The 17,276-nt window shown below is 32.0% G+C and overlaps 1 protein-coding gene across 2 annotated transcripts in view; it reads right to left on the reverse strand.

The window, feature by feature from the left end:
- The window catches only part of LOC139523366 (WW domain-containing oxidoreductase-like), a 30,154-nt gene extending 19,163 nt beyond the window's left edge, over positions 1-10,991 (reverse strand). Inside the window, exons 1-6 of one of the 2 annotated variants that reach the window (XM_071317283.1) lie at positions 10,885-10,991; positions 6,788-6,891; positions 6,423-6,487; positions 4,702-4,759; positions 3,792-3,970; positions 3,115-3,310 (exon numbers count right to left, since the gene is read on the reverse strand). In XM_071317283.1, the coding sequence (XP_071173384.1) occupies positions 3,115-3,310; positions 3,792-3,970; positions 4,702-4,759; positions 6,423-6,487; positions 6,788-6,882 (593 nt within the window). In that variant the 5' untranslated portion in view covers positions 6,883-6,891; positions 10,885-10,991. Of the gene's footprint in view, positions 1-3,114; positions 3,311-3,791; positions 3,971-4,701; positions 4,760-6,422; positions 6,488-6,787; positions 6,892-10,871 lie in introns of both variants that reach the window. The other variant, XM_071317284.1, reaches the window with a different exon arrangement.
- Between the last annotated feature and the right edge of the window lie 6,285 nt (positions 10,992-17,276).

Genomic DNA, 17,276 nt, shown 5'->3' on the forward strand with positions numbered 1-17,276 from the left:
TTCCCCCTTTAAGACTTCATAAGCAGCTGCTGATAGCTCTAGGATGTAGTTTTGATGTTTCTGCTCAATTTTTATGTCCATTGCTCTATTACATGCTTCTAGTTTTTTGTCCAAGGCCCTGGTTTTATTGATACTAAAGTTTTCATATTTAGCTGGTGTATAGGGCTGAGGTTTGCTCTTGGTTCTTGCTGATGTTCTAGTCTGGATACTCATTTTTCACTTTATATATATTGTTGTTTTCTTTTAACAAAGAAGTTCTATGTAAGTTAATGTGCAATCAGCGGGGCGTCCCCACTGAAAGCTAGCTTAGATTAGAATTTTCCAGTTAACTTTTATATCTTCCGATATCCGGGTTTAATGAGTATGTAGATATATATCTCTATATTTGCAGGTTATACAATATAGACTGGTGTTATATAAAAGCTGCTTATATTTCTATATATGAATGTTATTGTATATGGAATGGATAAATATGGTTGATATGAAGTTTATATATGTATAGTGTTCTATTCTACTCTATCTATAACATTGATGGAGAATTTTGGTTGCTATTCTTCTCATCCAGAGCTTTGCTAGTAATGAATTTGGATGTACGCCGTCAGTTCTGTATAGATTAAAGTTGTAGTATTCGTCAGTACCGCCTTTTCTTTTAGATGTTTTTCGAATGTCAAGATCAAATTTAGGTGATTTTTCTGTAGATTGATTTATTTCTTGGATGAAGGTATTTAAGAGATATAACTGGTTTTGAAGTGTTTGGTCGTCGTCACTGAAAATGTCCGGGTTTTTGTGGCCTTGAGATCTGTTCCAACGCTGAATAGAGTATGGCGGAATTTCTAAGAAGATGATTTTTGAATTTGGTTTTATTTTGGTGATGAGTTCCTTAAGTTCGATGAATTTTCTTCTTAGATATCTGACGTTTGAATCGTTTTGGTTCACAAGAGAGATGTATCTGGTAGTTCTGTTAAGTTCGGTTAAATTACAAGTTCCTAGCCAAATATAAAAAGTGATGTTTTTGTGTTGATGGCAGATTGATGGTAATTCTTTTTCAGCCCAATCAATAGCTTGCTGTACTTTTTGTCCTTTTTTTGTGATGAATTTGATGTTTAGGAAATCTTCAGTTGTTATAGCTCTTTTTATGTAGTTTCCTTTACTATCCGATATAATAATGGGTTGGCTTTGGGCTGTTTTATCCTGAATATCTCTCTTATTTACTCTGAAGTATCTGCTTGACTTTATAATTTTATTCTCAGACATGTATCAATCTTTTGAGGAACAGAATACTAGGTTTTCTATCAGCTCAAAACAGGATATTAGTTGAAACACAAGTACAGTGTGTTTAAGAAAAAAATTAATTTTAACTATTTTATTAAAGTATTTATCTATGCAGTACAAAAAATTTAAAGATAAAAGGGGGAGGGGTCTTAAACAAAAGACTTTATTGGCGAAATTTAAGGTAGAAAATGGAAAGCAAAAATTTATTTAAATAATCGAAATGATTATCCAAAAGTATGAACAATTTATTTAGAAAATAAAAGGAGGAGGGGTCAAAGTTGTCGAATATGGAATGGAAAAGTTTATTTAAATAATCAAGATGATTGTACAAAAGTATGAATTTATTTAATCTATTTATTTATAAGTCACGGAAAAACTTTGACTTACTGTATGAAAAAATAAAATTTATTTCTCAAAATTCAGAATTCAAAAATGGCGCTGAAAATTTTGATGGCCGTCCAGCAAGGCCAGCAAATTATATTAGTTCAAAAACACCGTGCAATATACAAAAATGCCTGAAATAATTATCTAAAAAAGGTATAGTGACCTATAAGATTTAAATGTGAGGAAACAAGTGCAAATAAAGACTTATAAACTCTCCGTATTTGGATCTGTGCAAAAACTTCGTGCTGCTATAAAAGTGACTGTAAATGTCAAAATTTGTTATTAAAATTAAATTTGTTGAATAGTGTTAACTTTAAATTATCCGGATTGAAGCAATTTTTCGAACATCAGGTACACTGCAAGTGGTTTTTACTGGTTTGTTTATAGTGCGTCATTACGAAGAGTAAGTACAATATGTCCAAGTTAGGTATAAATATGTCTTCCTTCAACTTGTCTCTTCTGAACAAACATGTTAAAATCTAAATCTGTGTGTGGTTGTCCAGTACAATGCAGGATAACACATAATCTTCCCTAGCCAGTGGTCATCTTGGCATAAAGAAAACACAGACACAATCACACCAGCTCCTCTTCACCTTTGGCAGATTTAGTCAGCATTTGTGTATACAGCCTAGTGGTATCTAGCGACCAATAGAAGTCACGCCCACTCTGATTATATCATACTGTGGATTCATTATTATTTATTTGATACCAATTTTCATGGGTTTCAGGTGACCATGAAATTCAAATGTTCAATGAAAAATAAATTTTGAATAGGCTTTGTATGAAGTGATTGGCAAAACCACAAAATCAAACACCCATTAAAACGCCTCATTCCTCGAAAATTGATACCAACGAAAATAAATTAATCCACAGTAATTGACCAATGACAGCACTTTTACTCTTTAGTTCAAAGATGTCCAGGGTTTACAAATTTTATAGAGCAGAAACCAAAGATAAACACTTCTTTTTTATATTGACATTCCAACATCTCCACACGTAAGGAAAATACTCGAAAACTTCACAATTTATTTATTAAGAGCTTTAAAAGTGTCACTAAATAATGCCCTATGTTTAAAGTGTTAAGACATGGTGAACAAACTGCAATTGTTTATTTACATTCTACATGTGACCATCTTAAAGGCATTTTTGATTAGATGCAGCTATATAAAACAGCGTCCAATGAAAATTGTTTTTTTCGTGAATCATGTATTCTCGCTTGAAATGACATGGGCGAAGAAAGTAGGTTGGATTGTAAAACTAGGCTAGTTTCCATTATACGGTATCAATAAATAAGAAATTGACTGATTTGAGCTAATATTGCAAAATCAAAGAAAATAAGTTAAACTGCATTTTTCAATCTTAATTGACTATATAAGTGTGCAGCTGTTTTGTCATGAATTTCAATTTCCTTCAGTGTCATTTTTGAAACAGTCATAAAACTATAGCTTAAAATCTTACCATGCTCTTCTTTTATACTCTTCAGCAAACTGTTTGACACTTCTCAACGATGCCAGATCTAAGTGTAGTATTTCTATGGTAGCTTTAGGTCTGTCCTTCATAATATTACTCCTACACTTCTCAGCTTTTTCAGTATTTCTACATGCCATTATAATTGTAGCACCATGAAATGCTAATGATCTTGCTGTTTCATAACCTAAAGAAGAAAAAGTGGAGTATTGTGAGAAATAGAATCATTGCCAGTGTGTTTACAGATGAATTGTGTGGGAAATATAGGTAAAGACCACAAATGAAAATAACTTGTTTTCATTGTTAATTCAAAATAACATCATGCCCTGAAGGATAGTATAGAACCTCTGCAACTTTGTTGAATTGGGCATAATGATATTGTAATATATAAATATATAGATATAAGAAGATGTAGTATGAGTGCCAATGAGACAAATCTCCATCCAAGTCACAATTTGTAAAAGAAAACCATTATAGGTTAAAGTATGGTCTTCAAAACAGAGCATTGGCCAACAATAGCTATAAAAGGCCCTGTATACCTGTACCTAATTTTTCAGTCTTCAAGTGCTTAAATGATAATTTTCATTCTACTTTGAAGCAAGAAAAAGATATTAACTATTTTGATAGATATGTCAACTGACCAAAAAAAAAAAACTGAAAAAACTTACCAATCCCATCACTGGCACCCGTTATAATGGCATATTTGCCAGTTAAATCTCTTCCATTCAAAATTTGCAATGCAAAGCTATTTCCATCAAATTTCTGTCTAAAATCCTTAGGTGAAGTTTTCAATGGTTCTGCAAAAGCTAATCTAGGGTCAGTAAAGCAGGTCTTCTTGTTGATGTGACTTAAAATCATTACAAATATTAATAAAGTATTTTGTTAACAAACTAGTACAGGAAAAATAATGTACTGTATTCGTTGAATTTATATAGGCATTGCAATACAATCCAAGTAATAAAGATGTTATCAATGATTTTCAATAAAGAGAATTTTCCTTATAGGAATTGTCGTAAATATGTTAGTAACACATCTCTATAATCCTGATATGGAGTGTACATGGATTCTATTGCACCCTTGCAGCTCTTGAGGGTTTGTTTGGATAACGGAGGAATTTACCAGTACATACATGTACATACATACATAAAGATGTCTTGTATTTTCTATAAAAGTGAAATCATTAGCTTACTTAAAAATTACACTTTTAATCACTAAACATTAAATAATGATAATCATTTAAAATCAATAGTTAGACAATGAGAGTTACTCTAAATAATTTACCATTCAGCAAGTGTTTGAAATACACATATTTATTACTCTTGGCTCAGGTGACAGAAGTAAGTTAAGATTGTTAGTCCCCAGTCTGACAGAGAGTAATTGTTTTAACATGTACATGTATCTCATTTTGTCTTTAAAATTGCCCTAAATAATATTACATGGTATGCATAATTACTCCAAGCCATGACAGTTAGGAAGTAAAAGAGGACATTTTTATAGCCCTGCAGTTCAGAACCTGCAGTGATATATATAAAGTAAGGTGGTCTAAACAGTTAGATATAAAGTAAATAACACACTTACTCAACATACACAATTGTTCCATCATCCTGAATAACTCTTTCCCATCCATAAGGTAATTCTGAAAGATATCATTTTCATCATTTATAATTTGAATTAATTGTTGAGTGATTACCTTCTCATTTATGATTATTGATGTCTAAAAAATAATATAGATTCTCATTTCAGCCAAAAAGAAATTTGAAATAAATATGAAGACCTGAAAATTCTTTGAAACAATTATCAAAAACACAAAATCAACGCTACAAAGCTACATAAATAAGCATGTTGTAAATAGACCTGCAGTTTTCTATCTTAACTAGTGTAGCTTTTTCAATTACATTTATGTCATAACAAGAGGCTCTCAAGAGCCTGAATCGCTCACCTTAATTTTTTTGGTTAAATCTCTCATCAATGATTATTTTGGCTTTTCAATTTATTTAAATGTTCTTTGAATCGTCCTATTTTCTTCAAAAGAAAAAAAAATCATTTTCTCCTATGTTCTATTTTAGCCATAGGAGCTATGTTTCTTGACATACAAGGAAATAAAATAAAAAATTTATACTAGATACTCTGAAACTCATTTAGCCTAAGTTTGGCTGAAATTGATACAGCAGTTTCAAAGGAGAAGATTTTTTAAAGTAAGTCAACATGATGAACAAATTGTGAAAAAAGTCTTTAAAGGGCAATAACTCCTTAAGGGGTCAATTGACAATTTTGGTCAAATCGACTTATTTGTAGATCTTACTTTGCTTAACATTTTTGCTATTAACAGTTTATCTGTATCTATAATAATATTCAAGATAATAACCAAAAACTGCAAAATTTCTTTAAAATCATCAATTCAGGGGCATTATACCTGAAAAACCAGTAACCCAATTCGGCTGAAAATTTCAGGACAGGTAGACCTTGACCTAATAAATACTTTAACTTCTTGTCTTATTTGCTCTAAATGCTGGAGTTTTTGAGATATAAGCCAAAAACTGCATTTTACCCTGTGTTCTATTTTTAGCCATGACGGCCATGTTTTTTGACGAAATAGAAAATAAAACACAAACTTTATTTTATACACCCTACTGATCATTCAGTTAAAGTTTGGTTGAATTTGGTTGAGTAGTTTTAGAGGAGAAGATTTTTTAAAGTTAGCAAATATGATGAACAAATTGTGAAAAATTGTCATTAAAGGACAATAACCCCTTAAGGGGTCAATTAACAATTTTGGTCATATTAACTTATTTGTAGATCTTACTTTGCTGATCATTTTTGCTGTTTACAGTTTATCTTTATCTATAATAATATTCAAGATAATGACCAAAAACTGCAAAATTTCCTTAAAATTACCAATTAAGTGGCAGCAACCCAACAATGGGTTGTTTGATTCATCTGAAAATTTCAGGGCTGATAGATCTTCACCTAATGAACATTTTCACCACATGTCAGATTTGCTCTAAATGGTTTCGTTTTTGAGATATAAGCCAAATACTGCATTTGACCCCTATGTTCTATTTTAAGTAACGGTGGCCATGTTTTTTGACGGATCAAAAATCGAAGTATTCAGTAATTACTGACAACACTTTTAAGTTTTTTAGACCTCCAAAATATCCAATTTAAAAAAGGTATTTATACAAAATTAAAGATCTCATACCAGTACTCTAGAGTTACACATTTTTAACCTTGCAAAATGTTTGCTGCTTTATAAGATTTTTTTATTATTGTAGCCATTAAAAGTCAACATTGTAACCAACCTCCTCTGACATATTTTTCCTTCCCTGTCACAGGATGTTTCCATTGAGTGTTGTGTTGATCATGGCTGAAAACAGATATAATAACATGTTATTCGCACATGTATAAATGCATAGTATTATCACAATTATAGTATTTACAATTTAAACCATATATTTCTAATTTACTGTGACATTAAAATTTTAATAATTTGTGTGTTTAAGACATTTGAATGTAAAAACAAGAAAGAATCTTAATGTGATAACAAAAGCAATGACACTAGAACTTAAATTACAATTGTACAAATTGAAGTTGGCCCAATATAAATGCTCCCTTAAGATTATAAGTTGATCTGTTGGCTGTGAGTGACTGAAGAAGTCTAACATACCTTGCATAAAATACTCTTCCCTCAAATGTTACTCTTTCTTCCCATCCAGGTGGTATTTCATCTTCACTGTCAGTGTCTATAATGTTGTTAGACATCTGTAAGTCCTGCAAATACCAAATAAATTAATAAAATGCTTGGCTAAGAGCAGCCTGATATGACTGCAAAGGTTGAACACAATATTCAAGCTTGATACTGTCTGAATTTGGATTGTGATCAAATTTTTGACATAATATAGGTTTCTGACACAAAATAGATGTGATCAAAAATCTCAAAATCTATAGTGCAAAACTGTGCAATTCAAGATTTCTCCTTGAAACTTTTCAAAAAATTTGAAATTGGAAAAAAAAAATATGAACCCCTTAAAAAAATTGGAAAAAAAATCCCCAACAATTTTTGATCCCCCTCCCCTTTAGAGCAATTACATATATATACCCCTAAACTCAATCCCAGCCTTCCCTTTGTAGTATGAAACCTTGTACAACAATTTTAGAGAGATCCATTCACTTAAACACAAATTATTGTCTGCAAACTAGAAAAAACTTGTTTTTTTCCCCTTTTTTACCCCTGATTCCTGCATGTTTGGGTCAATTATCCCCAAACTCAACCCAATCCTTCCTTTTGGAACCTTGTGGTACAGGGTTAGAGAGGTCCATACACTTGCACACTAGTTATTGTCCAGAAACTACAAAAATGCTTGTTGTTGGCCCCTAAATCCTAAACTGCTGGTACCATAGCCCCCAAAATCAATCCCAACCTTCCTTTTGTGGTATTGAATTAATACTTCTCATAAAATTTCATATAGATCCATCCAAATGTGTCTTCGGACCACAATGACGACGTCATAGCATTATACTATTTTTGCGGTCGTCTAAAAATAAATTGACAGCTTAACACCTTAAGATAATATCATGGCTTAAAGTAGTACCTAATAGTTATAATTTTAGTAAAATTTAAATTTAATAAATTGACAGCTAATCACCACAGGGGAGGATTCAGCCATTTTTAAAAGGGAGTCCCAACCCAGGATAAAGAGGGGGGTTCAACTATATGTCCCCATTCAAATGCATTGATCATCCTAAAAAAAAAGGGGGGGGGGCTTTAAGTAACAGGAGGGCACCAACATGGAATAGAAGCTCACATCTAACTGCAAGTTCAAAACTGGTCTAAACAGCACATTGAGAGGAATTCCTTACTTGATCTAAATCAATACAATACTGATGCAGCTGTGAAAATTAAAATAGGATTGCAGCTCAATAGCACAGGCACTCGTCTCAGAAAAAAAATCCCTATACACCTTTATATAACATAAGGTACTTTACTTGTGATTTAGGAAAATGTCAGCTGGTGCCGAAATTTCGTTATATGCCGATTTCTCAGCTGTCAACACAACTAAAACTTGTTATGTCGTAAATCAAAATTGATTCATCTTCAAGTGAATGGTGTATAACACGCCTACTCTTGTTGTCGGAATTATCCGTAGCAATCCTATCCAAGTATGTCAATCTTAATTATTTAGTCCACTGACGATGCATTGGAAACACACAACTCACCAGAAAAAAAATCTGAGACAAGTGCCTGTGCTCAATAGCAAGAAATAAAACAAATATGGCCAAAATACAATCAAAAAAATTATTAATGTCCATACAAGTCCTAGGTCTTTCCTTGGTCTGTGCTTCAATGGACCCTGTAGGCTGTACTATGACTGGTGCCAGTGGCGGATCAAGAACTTTTCATAAGGGGGGCCTACTGACTGACCTAAGGTGGGCCCGCTCCAGTCATGTTACAGAGATTTCCTATATACAGGTTGGGAACAAACCCTCTTTATGGTGATTATACCTGTATAGAGGGATAATCCTTCTATAGAGGGTAAAATTATCCCTCTATAGAAGTTTTTTTTTGTTTAGACTGGATTTAAATCAAATTAGGGCAGAATGGCATTCTCTACTTATTATGGCAGTAACCTGGAACAGTTGATGCACCAATTGATGTACTTAATTTAATATGCACATGCCCAGTTTGATGCTTATCTGACTAAATATAAAATCTATTGTTCACCATGATTGAAAGCTGTGATGATCAGGTAAATTCTACTCACTTATGCCTCACTGAACAGAATTTCTATTGTTTGATTTAACATGAAATTTAAAGGTCAACTATTCCTTTTGTTGTTGATCAGGTGTTCAGATAGGTATACAATAGATTTCAAGTTTTGTAACTTTAGCAGAAAACTGGTTATCCCAGTTGTGAGTAAAGTATAAAATTGAGAATGGAAATGGGGAATGTGTCAAAGAGACAACAACCCGACCAAATAAAAAACAACAACAGCAGAGGGTCACCAACAGGTCTTCAATGTAGCGAGAAATTCCCGCACCCGGAGGCGTCCTTCAGCTGGCCCCTAAACAAATATATACTAGTCCAGTGATAATGAACGCCATACTAATTTCCAAATTGTACACAAGAAACTAAAATTAAAATAATACAAGACTAACAAAGGCCAGAGGCTCCTGACTTGGGACAGGCGCAAAAATGCGGCGGGGTTAAACATGTTTGTGAGATCTCAACCCTCCCCCTATACCTCTAACCAATGTAGTAAAGTAAACGCATAACAATACGCACATTAAAATTCAGTTCAAGAGAAATCCGAGTCTGATGTCAGAAGATGTAACCAAAGAAAATAAACAAAATGACAATAATACATAAATAACAACAGACTACTAGCAGTTAACTGACATGCCAGCTCCAGACTTCAATTAAACTGACTGAAAGATTATGATTTCATCATATGAACATCAGGCACAATCCTTCCCGTTAGGGGTTTAGTATCATACCATCATAACATATATGAGAAGAACATAACCCGTGTCATGCCAACAACTGTATTTAATAATAAATGGGTTTAGTTCCGATGCAAAGACCTTATCAGTGACTCAATATTAACGCCAAAATATGCAATCTTTAATGACTTGACAACAGTATCGTAATTATATCCCTTCTTAATCATGTTAATAAGTCTATTCAAAGGTTTTGTAAGTTTCTGAGGTGAATACTGACACCTTTGTGCTTTATAAAGAATATTACCATAAAAAATTGGATGTGAAATACCTGAACGTATTAGAAGTCTGCATGTTGAGCTATATTTACGAATGATGTCTTTATACCGATGATAAAATTTAGTAAATGTTTTGACTAGTTTGTGATATCGAAAACCCTGGTGTAATAATTTTTCAGTAATACATAAATTTCTCTCGTTAAAATCGAAAACATTGTTACATACACGAGCGAATCGTACAAGTTGAGATATATAAACACCGTAAGATGGTGACAAGGGAACGTCACCATCTAAAAACGGATAATTAACGATAGGAAATGAAAAATCATCCCTTTTATCATAAATTTTAGTATTCAGCTTTCCATTAGTGATATAGATATCAAGATCAAGAAAAGGGCAGTGGTCATTGTTAGTATTAGCTTTATTTAAAGTAAGTTCAACAGGATAAATTTCATTAATATACATACTGAAGTCGTCATTATTGAGAGCCAAAATATCATCCAAATATCTAAAAGTATTATTAAATTTGTTTATCAGATGTTGTTTCGATGGGTCTTTGCTTATTTATGTCATAAATTGTAACTCATAACAATACAAAAACAGGTCCGCAATAAGTGGTGCACAGTTAGTCCCCATTGGAATTCCGATAATCTGACGATATACGGAATCTCCAAAGCGAACAAAAATGTTATCTAGTAAAAATTCAAGGGCATATATAGTATCAAAGCATGTCCAATTAACATGCATATGTTGATGCATATAATGCTAGAGATTATAGCCAATATATCTAGAAAATGCCATTCTGCCCTAATTTGCTTTAAATCCAATGCAAACAAAAATACCCCTCTATAGAGGGATAATTTTATCCCTCTAAAGAAGGATTATCCCTCTGTACAGGTATAATCACCATACAGGGGGGGTTTGTTCCCAACCTGATATAATCAACCAAATTTTCTGAAATTGAATACATTTAACTTTAACATTAAATAATTCTTATTGCGTATGAAAAGAAATAAATAAGACCGGCATCCTGACCCGATCTACATACTTTGTCGATATACTGTCAGCGTAATCAATCAGTGTGCCAGAATGCCAGTTAAGAAATAAATGTAAAAACAAAATAGGGTTCACAAAATAGGTGCTAAGAATATTACCGGAAACGAGAATACTATTTTAGAAATCGAACTCGGAAAAAGTAATCTGGATTAGGAATATCCACTATTTTGTGCCACATTTTCAAAATTTTCAGGATCTTTAATGACTTTTTATCAAATTTATTTAGATATAGACCTTTTCTTTAAATACTACATGTCACTTCAATGCAAAAAAAATATAAGACGACCCTTCTTAAAATCTATCTTGAGACGGTCCACGATTGATTTGCGTTCGATTAGTCGGTTACGAAATCAAGATAAAAATATTAGTAATTAAAAAAAAAAAAAGAAGCACACGCTCATATATCTCGCCTGATTACTTAATCGTGATTGGATTTGTATTGAAAGTTAAATGAAAATTTCACTAAAAGTCATATAAACGTAATATTACTTAACTGTAGAATAATCATGATCAGCCCTGCTCCACTGTTGACACCCGTTATGAAACTGAGAAGAATATTGTTTATGTCGCATTCGGTGAAATGGGGTCTCCAGCATTTAATAAAATAGGTTTTCTGCATTGAATAGGTTTCTACATTGAAATTCTCCAGAAAAAGGTCAATCGGGTGGTATATTGTCTCTTTTCGGATGAAATTTGTGTTTCTTTTTTAAAATAAAATTGTTGAAATTAAATCGCCTAAAATCAACTCGAAATAAGTCGACCAATAATTCACAAAGTCTGTTTCTCTTCAAAAAAAAAATTAAGTAAAGATCGTTTCTATGTTATCTTCCCTGAAATATATATCTATATATAAAGTGGTCGAGGACAATACTTCATCATTGATCATCATTGACCAGTAATGAGGGCCCTATACGAATCAACGAATTATAGATAATCACCACAAAATTAATGCTGGATTGAACAAACAAATTTCAGGATAAACAAGGACAAAAACATATGCTACATGTAAAGTGCAGCAAGGCACTTGTTTTAGTGGTGTATTCCTTCGAAGGTCTTGAAATTACATATTGAATGATTTTAAACTTTTTTTCCCATTCACGATGAACATGACAACCGGCAAATAACTAACATTTACTTTATTCTGAAGTCTTCATTATAAATGAACAGTATTTGGTTGATTTTTTTTTTATATAAACTGACATTATGTATTAACTAACAGACATATTTCTCTGGAATTAGTGATTCCTTTAAATATTTTAAATTCCCTGCTTGTGAAAACGTACTATGAATTTAAAATAGCGAGAATAAAACTTGTGAACCCCATCTTATAAATTATTTTCTGTGCCCTATAATGTATAAATGTAAATGCATATTTTGTTTTGTTTAGTACCAAAGTCAATGAACATAGTCGTAGGGGAACATGTCAACACTTATAAATGAGGGTTTGAATGCTTAGAATGTGATTATCAAGTATTCATTTTTTAATCATTGTCGCCCATAATTTGATTTTCCTTTATTTTATAATTTAGCTCCGTTTTAAATCCATATTCTTTCAAATTTAAATTAATTTCAGAGCCGATATTTCTGTTTTCTTAAAACCTCACCCAGGCCCTCATATACAATGTACTAGAAATTATTCTGACACAAAATTAACTAATTGACCTAATTCAATGGTAAAGTGATTTGATCGGGAGACTCGTGAGTTGCATCCTCATCTATTCTACTCACTGTTTTCGCTTGCAATGGGGTAGGACAAAATAAATCTGTTGTCGATTTCCTTTTACTCTGACAAACTTGAATTACAGAAAACTACCGTAAAGGGTATTTCCAAGTAGAGGAGGGAAAATTAATTCAAATGTTCCCATAAGTCTTGAATAATTCGTAAAGGGTATGAATCAATAACCGTGCCAACAAGACATATCAAGTTGCTACATTATTGTTTAGTAGCCAGTTTGCTGCAATAACCATTTAAAAGAAAATACAGTGAAGGAAAATATTTTTTTTCTTTTTTTTTTACTGAGGCAGTTGCCTCGGTTGCCTCAACGTAAGCTACGCCCTTGCATAGTTTACTATACAATTTGGGAAATGTATATTACTGAAGGCTGTAAGGTGACTATCTATATAGTTGTTTACATTATCGTCATTTGGTCGCTGGTAGAGAGTTGTATGTTCGACAGTCAAGACACATCTTCACAATATGCAAAGGGGGGGGACAAGACACAGCGAAAAAAAAAATGCAAAAAACAAACTAAAACTTCAGAAACTTATTGTCATATCAAAGTATATTAAGTTTTTTTTCTTTCTGAGACAAGTGCCTGTGTATGTGACTGGCTGAACTGTATCTCTTTCTGTCTCTATATATATATAGGCATATCTGGCAGTTGCTATTTGACCGGCATCGGCAAAATAGCAAATTTGCTATTTGACCGGCACCGGCAAAATAGCAAATTTGCTATTTAGCCGGCACTGAATAATACTGTTCATTGATGTGATTAGTAGAAAAAAAAAGATTTATAATAATTTAAAATAATTTTATCACAATATCAAGCATTAAAAATACAGTACAATCAAAAATAACATATTGAAGATGTTCTTAAACAAATAATTTATAACTTTATAATGATTAATTTAAAGCATGAAAACACAATTGTAAATACATTATTAAAAATATTTTTTTCTAAAATATTTATAAAAAAGTTGATTTTCAAATCTGTGTAAAATCTACGGTTTAAATATCCTGCCAGTGATAACACAATTGTTATGCAAAACTACATCATAAAACAGACATGACAGACAATATTAATAGTTAACTTGTTTGCTATGAATTTTAATTGGACACATGAATTAATATTGGCAATTGTTATAAAACCAATTCTTTGCCTTTGGAAGTTGTTTAAGTCTAGCTCAAGAAAAAATTTTGCCACTCCAAACAGGAACTACACATTACACTGGCTTCCTTTGAATCTACATCATGTGGCCAAAATGATGTGTACTCAAAGCCGGGGGTAAGTCATATGCATGGCGAGGGGTCTTGGGGCCACTCAAGGTCCCCAGAAGCTACTAAGGTGTTAATAGGGGAAAGTCCTGCATTCTGGCAATTTCCTGGGACTTAACATGACCTCACAATAATCATATTTTCAGCAGTTAAAAATCCACTTTTGAAACTAAATATTTGATAAATAAATTTGAGGAAAAAAATAATTTCTCTATGTTTTAGTCTTTTTTCAACTTTTAATTCTCAAATATAATTATAAAATCAAGGACCATTTCCTTTTCTTTCTTATACTGAAATAAAATGTGTCAGATGATTTTTTTTTTACAGTTTATGTTCAAAAGACTAGCCAGATTATTGCTTGATTATAATTGTATTTCTCAAGTCTTCTCATGGTACTGAAAGACCATTCTGTCATTGCATCGGCAACACAATCACAATGCTGGTTCCGTAAATAAAAAGAGTATACTAGTTCTGGAATGTAGTATATATAGCTACAAAGTGACTATTATCATATTTGTATTTCACTTTTTAATATATCTTATTACTTCTATTCTATTCTTTCATCATTTTTGTCAATTTTGTGTATGTGTAAGCAACGTAGTTTCTTATTTTTTTAAGATAAGAAGTTTAAGTGTTTATATGAGCAACAGTAACAAAAGTTTTTAAAATAAAATTTGATATTTAATTATTATTCTTAAATTTTAATTCCAGTGAAATAGAATTTAATCAGAGCCGGCTAAATAGCAAATTTGCTATTTTGCCGGTGCCGGTCAAATAGCCACTGCCATATATATATATACATATATATATTTACAAACTGATCCACACCTAGATAGATTGAATGTTGATTGTTGCTATTTTTAGACACTATATATATATATATATATGCTATCTTTGATTTTAAGTCCGATGAATGCTATGACCGCCGGCAAGATTTTGAGTTTTCATCCAGATGATAACATATTTATAGTAGCTTCTTTTTAATTAATCTTCATTACTTATAGGTACGTTCGAGATCAAAATTTGGAAAGCCAGAAATATAAAACAAAGTCGCATACTAAATTACCGAATGAAAATAACAAGAAGTAATTGATATGTAAGTATTTTAAATGATCTTAAATAAACTCCCAGTATCAATTGATGTATATGAAAATAGTTAGAATTTCAAAAAAGATGTTGAACGAGCTGTCATAAGTTCAAACTATAGCTGATAGAATAATGAAGAGGTTCGTAGGCCTGTGTTCTCTTAGGGAGAAATATAGGACAGAATTGAAGTATAAATCAGTGGATAGTTGTGTATTTCATTTTATTACTCTTTTTTTCATTTTGCCTCAGATGGAATTGTAGTTCAAGACAAAATTACGCTGAGTAAAAACGTAGATATTCTATACACTTTGGAATGGACATGCTAAATCATCCCATGCCTATTGTTGGAATACTGCGCTATCTGCTTGTTAAAGATCCTACTTATTAACTGTGTTAGGGATCAGTACGCTTGTGACCTGTTTCACACAAAAATGTCTGCCCCTATCGACATGTGTACTATTTCCCGGACGACAAGCTTTGCAAAGCCTATCGTTTATATTTATTATTTTGAATTTGTTTTTCAGAAAATGCTAGGAAAAAAATGTCACTAGACGTTTTATGAAACAAGTTGAACAATTAATCAACCAAAACTTAACAAGCTTGTAGGTATCAGAACTTTGTAAGAACGCGTGTTAAAAATATGTTCGTACTTCATATAAGGAATAAAACATAAAAAATGGGAACTGAAATTTATTCAGTATGAATACAAAAATAATCTGAAAAATTCAAGAATGCAGAAATGTAGGCCCCCATCCAAATCTTACGGGGATAGAATAAAACCATTCGCAAAGGAAGTGGACAGAAAACTGGATATTTAAAAATTATAAGAAGACGTTTAAGTGTCTATCTGTTATTTGTTGTCGGTGGTTCCTGTCTGTCATATTTGTTTTCGTAAATTGTATTGCATACTGAATAAGGCCGTTAGTTTTCTCGTTTTTATTGTTTCACCTTTCTTGAGACGGAGCCTTAAATAGCTGACTAGACGGTATTGGGTTTGATCATTGTGGAGGGTTTTTACTACAATTGCTTTTTCATTTGACTTTCGGAAGAAAGTTGTCTCTTTGGAATCATACCAAATGTCTTTAATTTCATAATGTAGCTATCTATATGTCAACCTCACCTGTTACCTTTCAAGTTACGACTGACGTCTATTTTGATCATGGAATTATCAACATTTACATTCATTTTATATTCATTTTACAGTTCGTATATTACGCCACTGAGATCGGATGTCTTTCGCAAGCTTGGATTGTAAAATAGCAGAACAAAACTGGTCTAGATGAAGATAGTTATTTATAAAATATACACATGTCGAGAGAGGAATGTAATGTATCTATAAGACTTTTAATTTTATGAAGAAATGTGTGTGTAGTATCTAATCATAATGATTCTTTTTTAATATTCAGACTGATACTTTTGTGTGATTTATTTTTTCCAGCTTTAACATATAAGTGGAGATAACTCAAATTAACTATTTTATAAAGTACCCAGTAGTTAGAACTGCTTTATCAATATTGTTTTGTAGTGAGAAACGGGATCCATAAATCTTTTTTTCTAGAAGCACATTTCAAAAAATTGCTTTATCATATTTTATCATAAAATTCGATCATTTGGGAGTTTTCCGTTGTCAAGGCGATCACTCAAAATTTTACAAGTTAGCACAACCGGTAGCTAAAAACCTCACTGAAATATACTTTTCATTATCCATCTTTGAAAATTAAATATAAACGGCATTTTTGCTAAATATTCCAAAACTCAGTTGTTGTTTTTTTTTAACTAATTTTTTACCTTAATCTAACTTTCTTCTTTTCTGTATCTTCCTCCTGCAAATAATTGATCATGATAACTTAAGGATGTACTTCGGTGAGGTTAGGTAAAATTTAAGAAATTAAGAAATTAAAATTGACTCTATAAGCTGGTAGAGTATCAATTAAGGATAAAGATAAGCTAAAAATATTGATAGGTCATGGACCTCCTTTTCGAGATATTTGAGACTTAAAATATGGCGGGAAAAGGCTGACTCGGACTTTTACCTTATGTTTGCATTGTATTATATTGGTCTCAAAACAAAAGAAAGAAAATCAAGAATCTTCTAAAATTTTGGTAAATGACCTTTCATGAGCTATTAAGTGTCGTATGAAAAAATAAATGGGTGTTATGGGGCAAAATATTTTACATTGCATTGTATGGAAAAACACAAAGGAGTCCGAACATTTGACACAAATTCCAAAACCTCACCTAAGTACATCCTTAAGTTGGTTTTTCAAGCACACCTAAGTTTTGCGCATGTGAACAAAATTTCA

Source organism: Mytilus edulis, chromosome 5, assembly GCF_963676685.1.
Source record: "Mytilus edulis chromosome 5, xbMytEdul2.2, whole genome shotgun sequence".
In the NCBI taxonomy this organism is placed as follows: domain Eukaryota; kingdom Metazoa; phylum Mollusca; class Bivalvia; order Mytilida; family Mytilidae; genus Mytilus; species Mytilus edulis.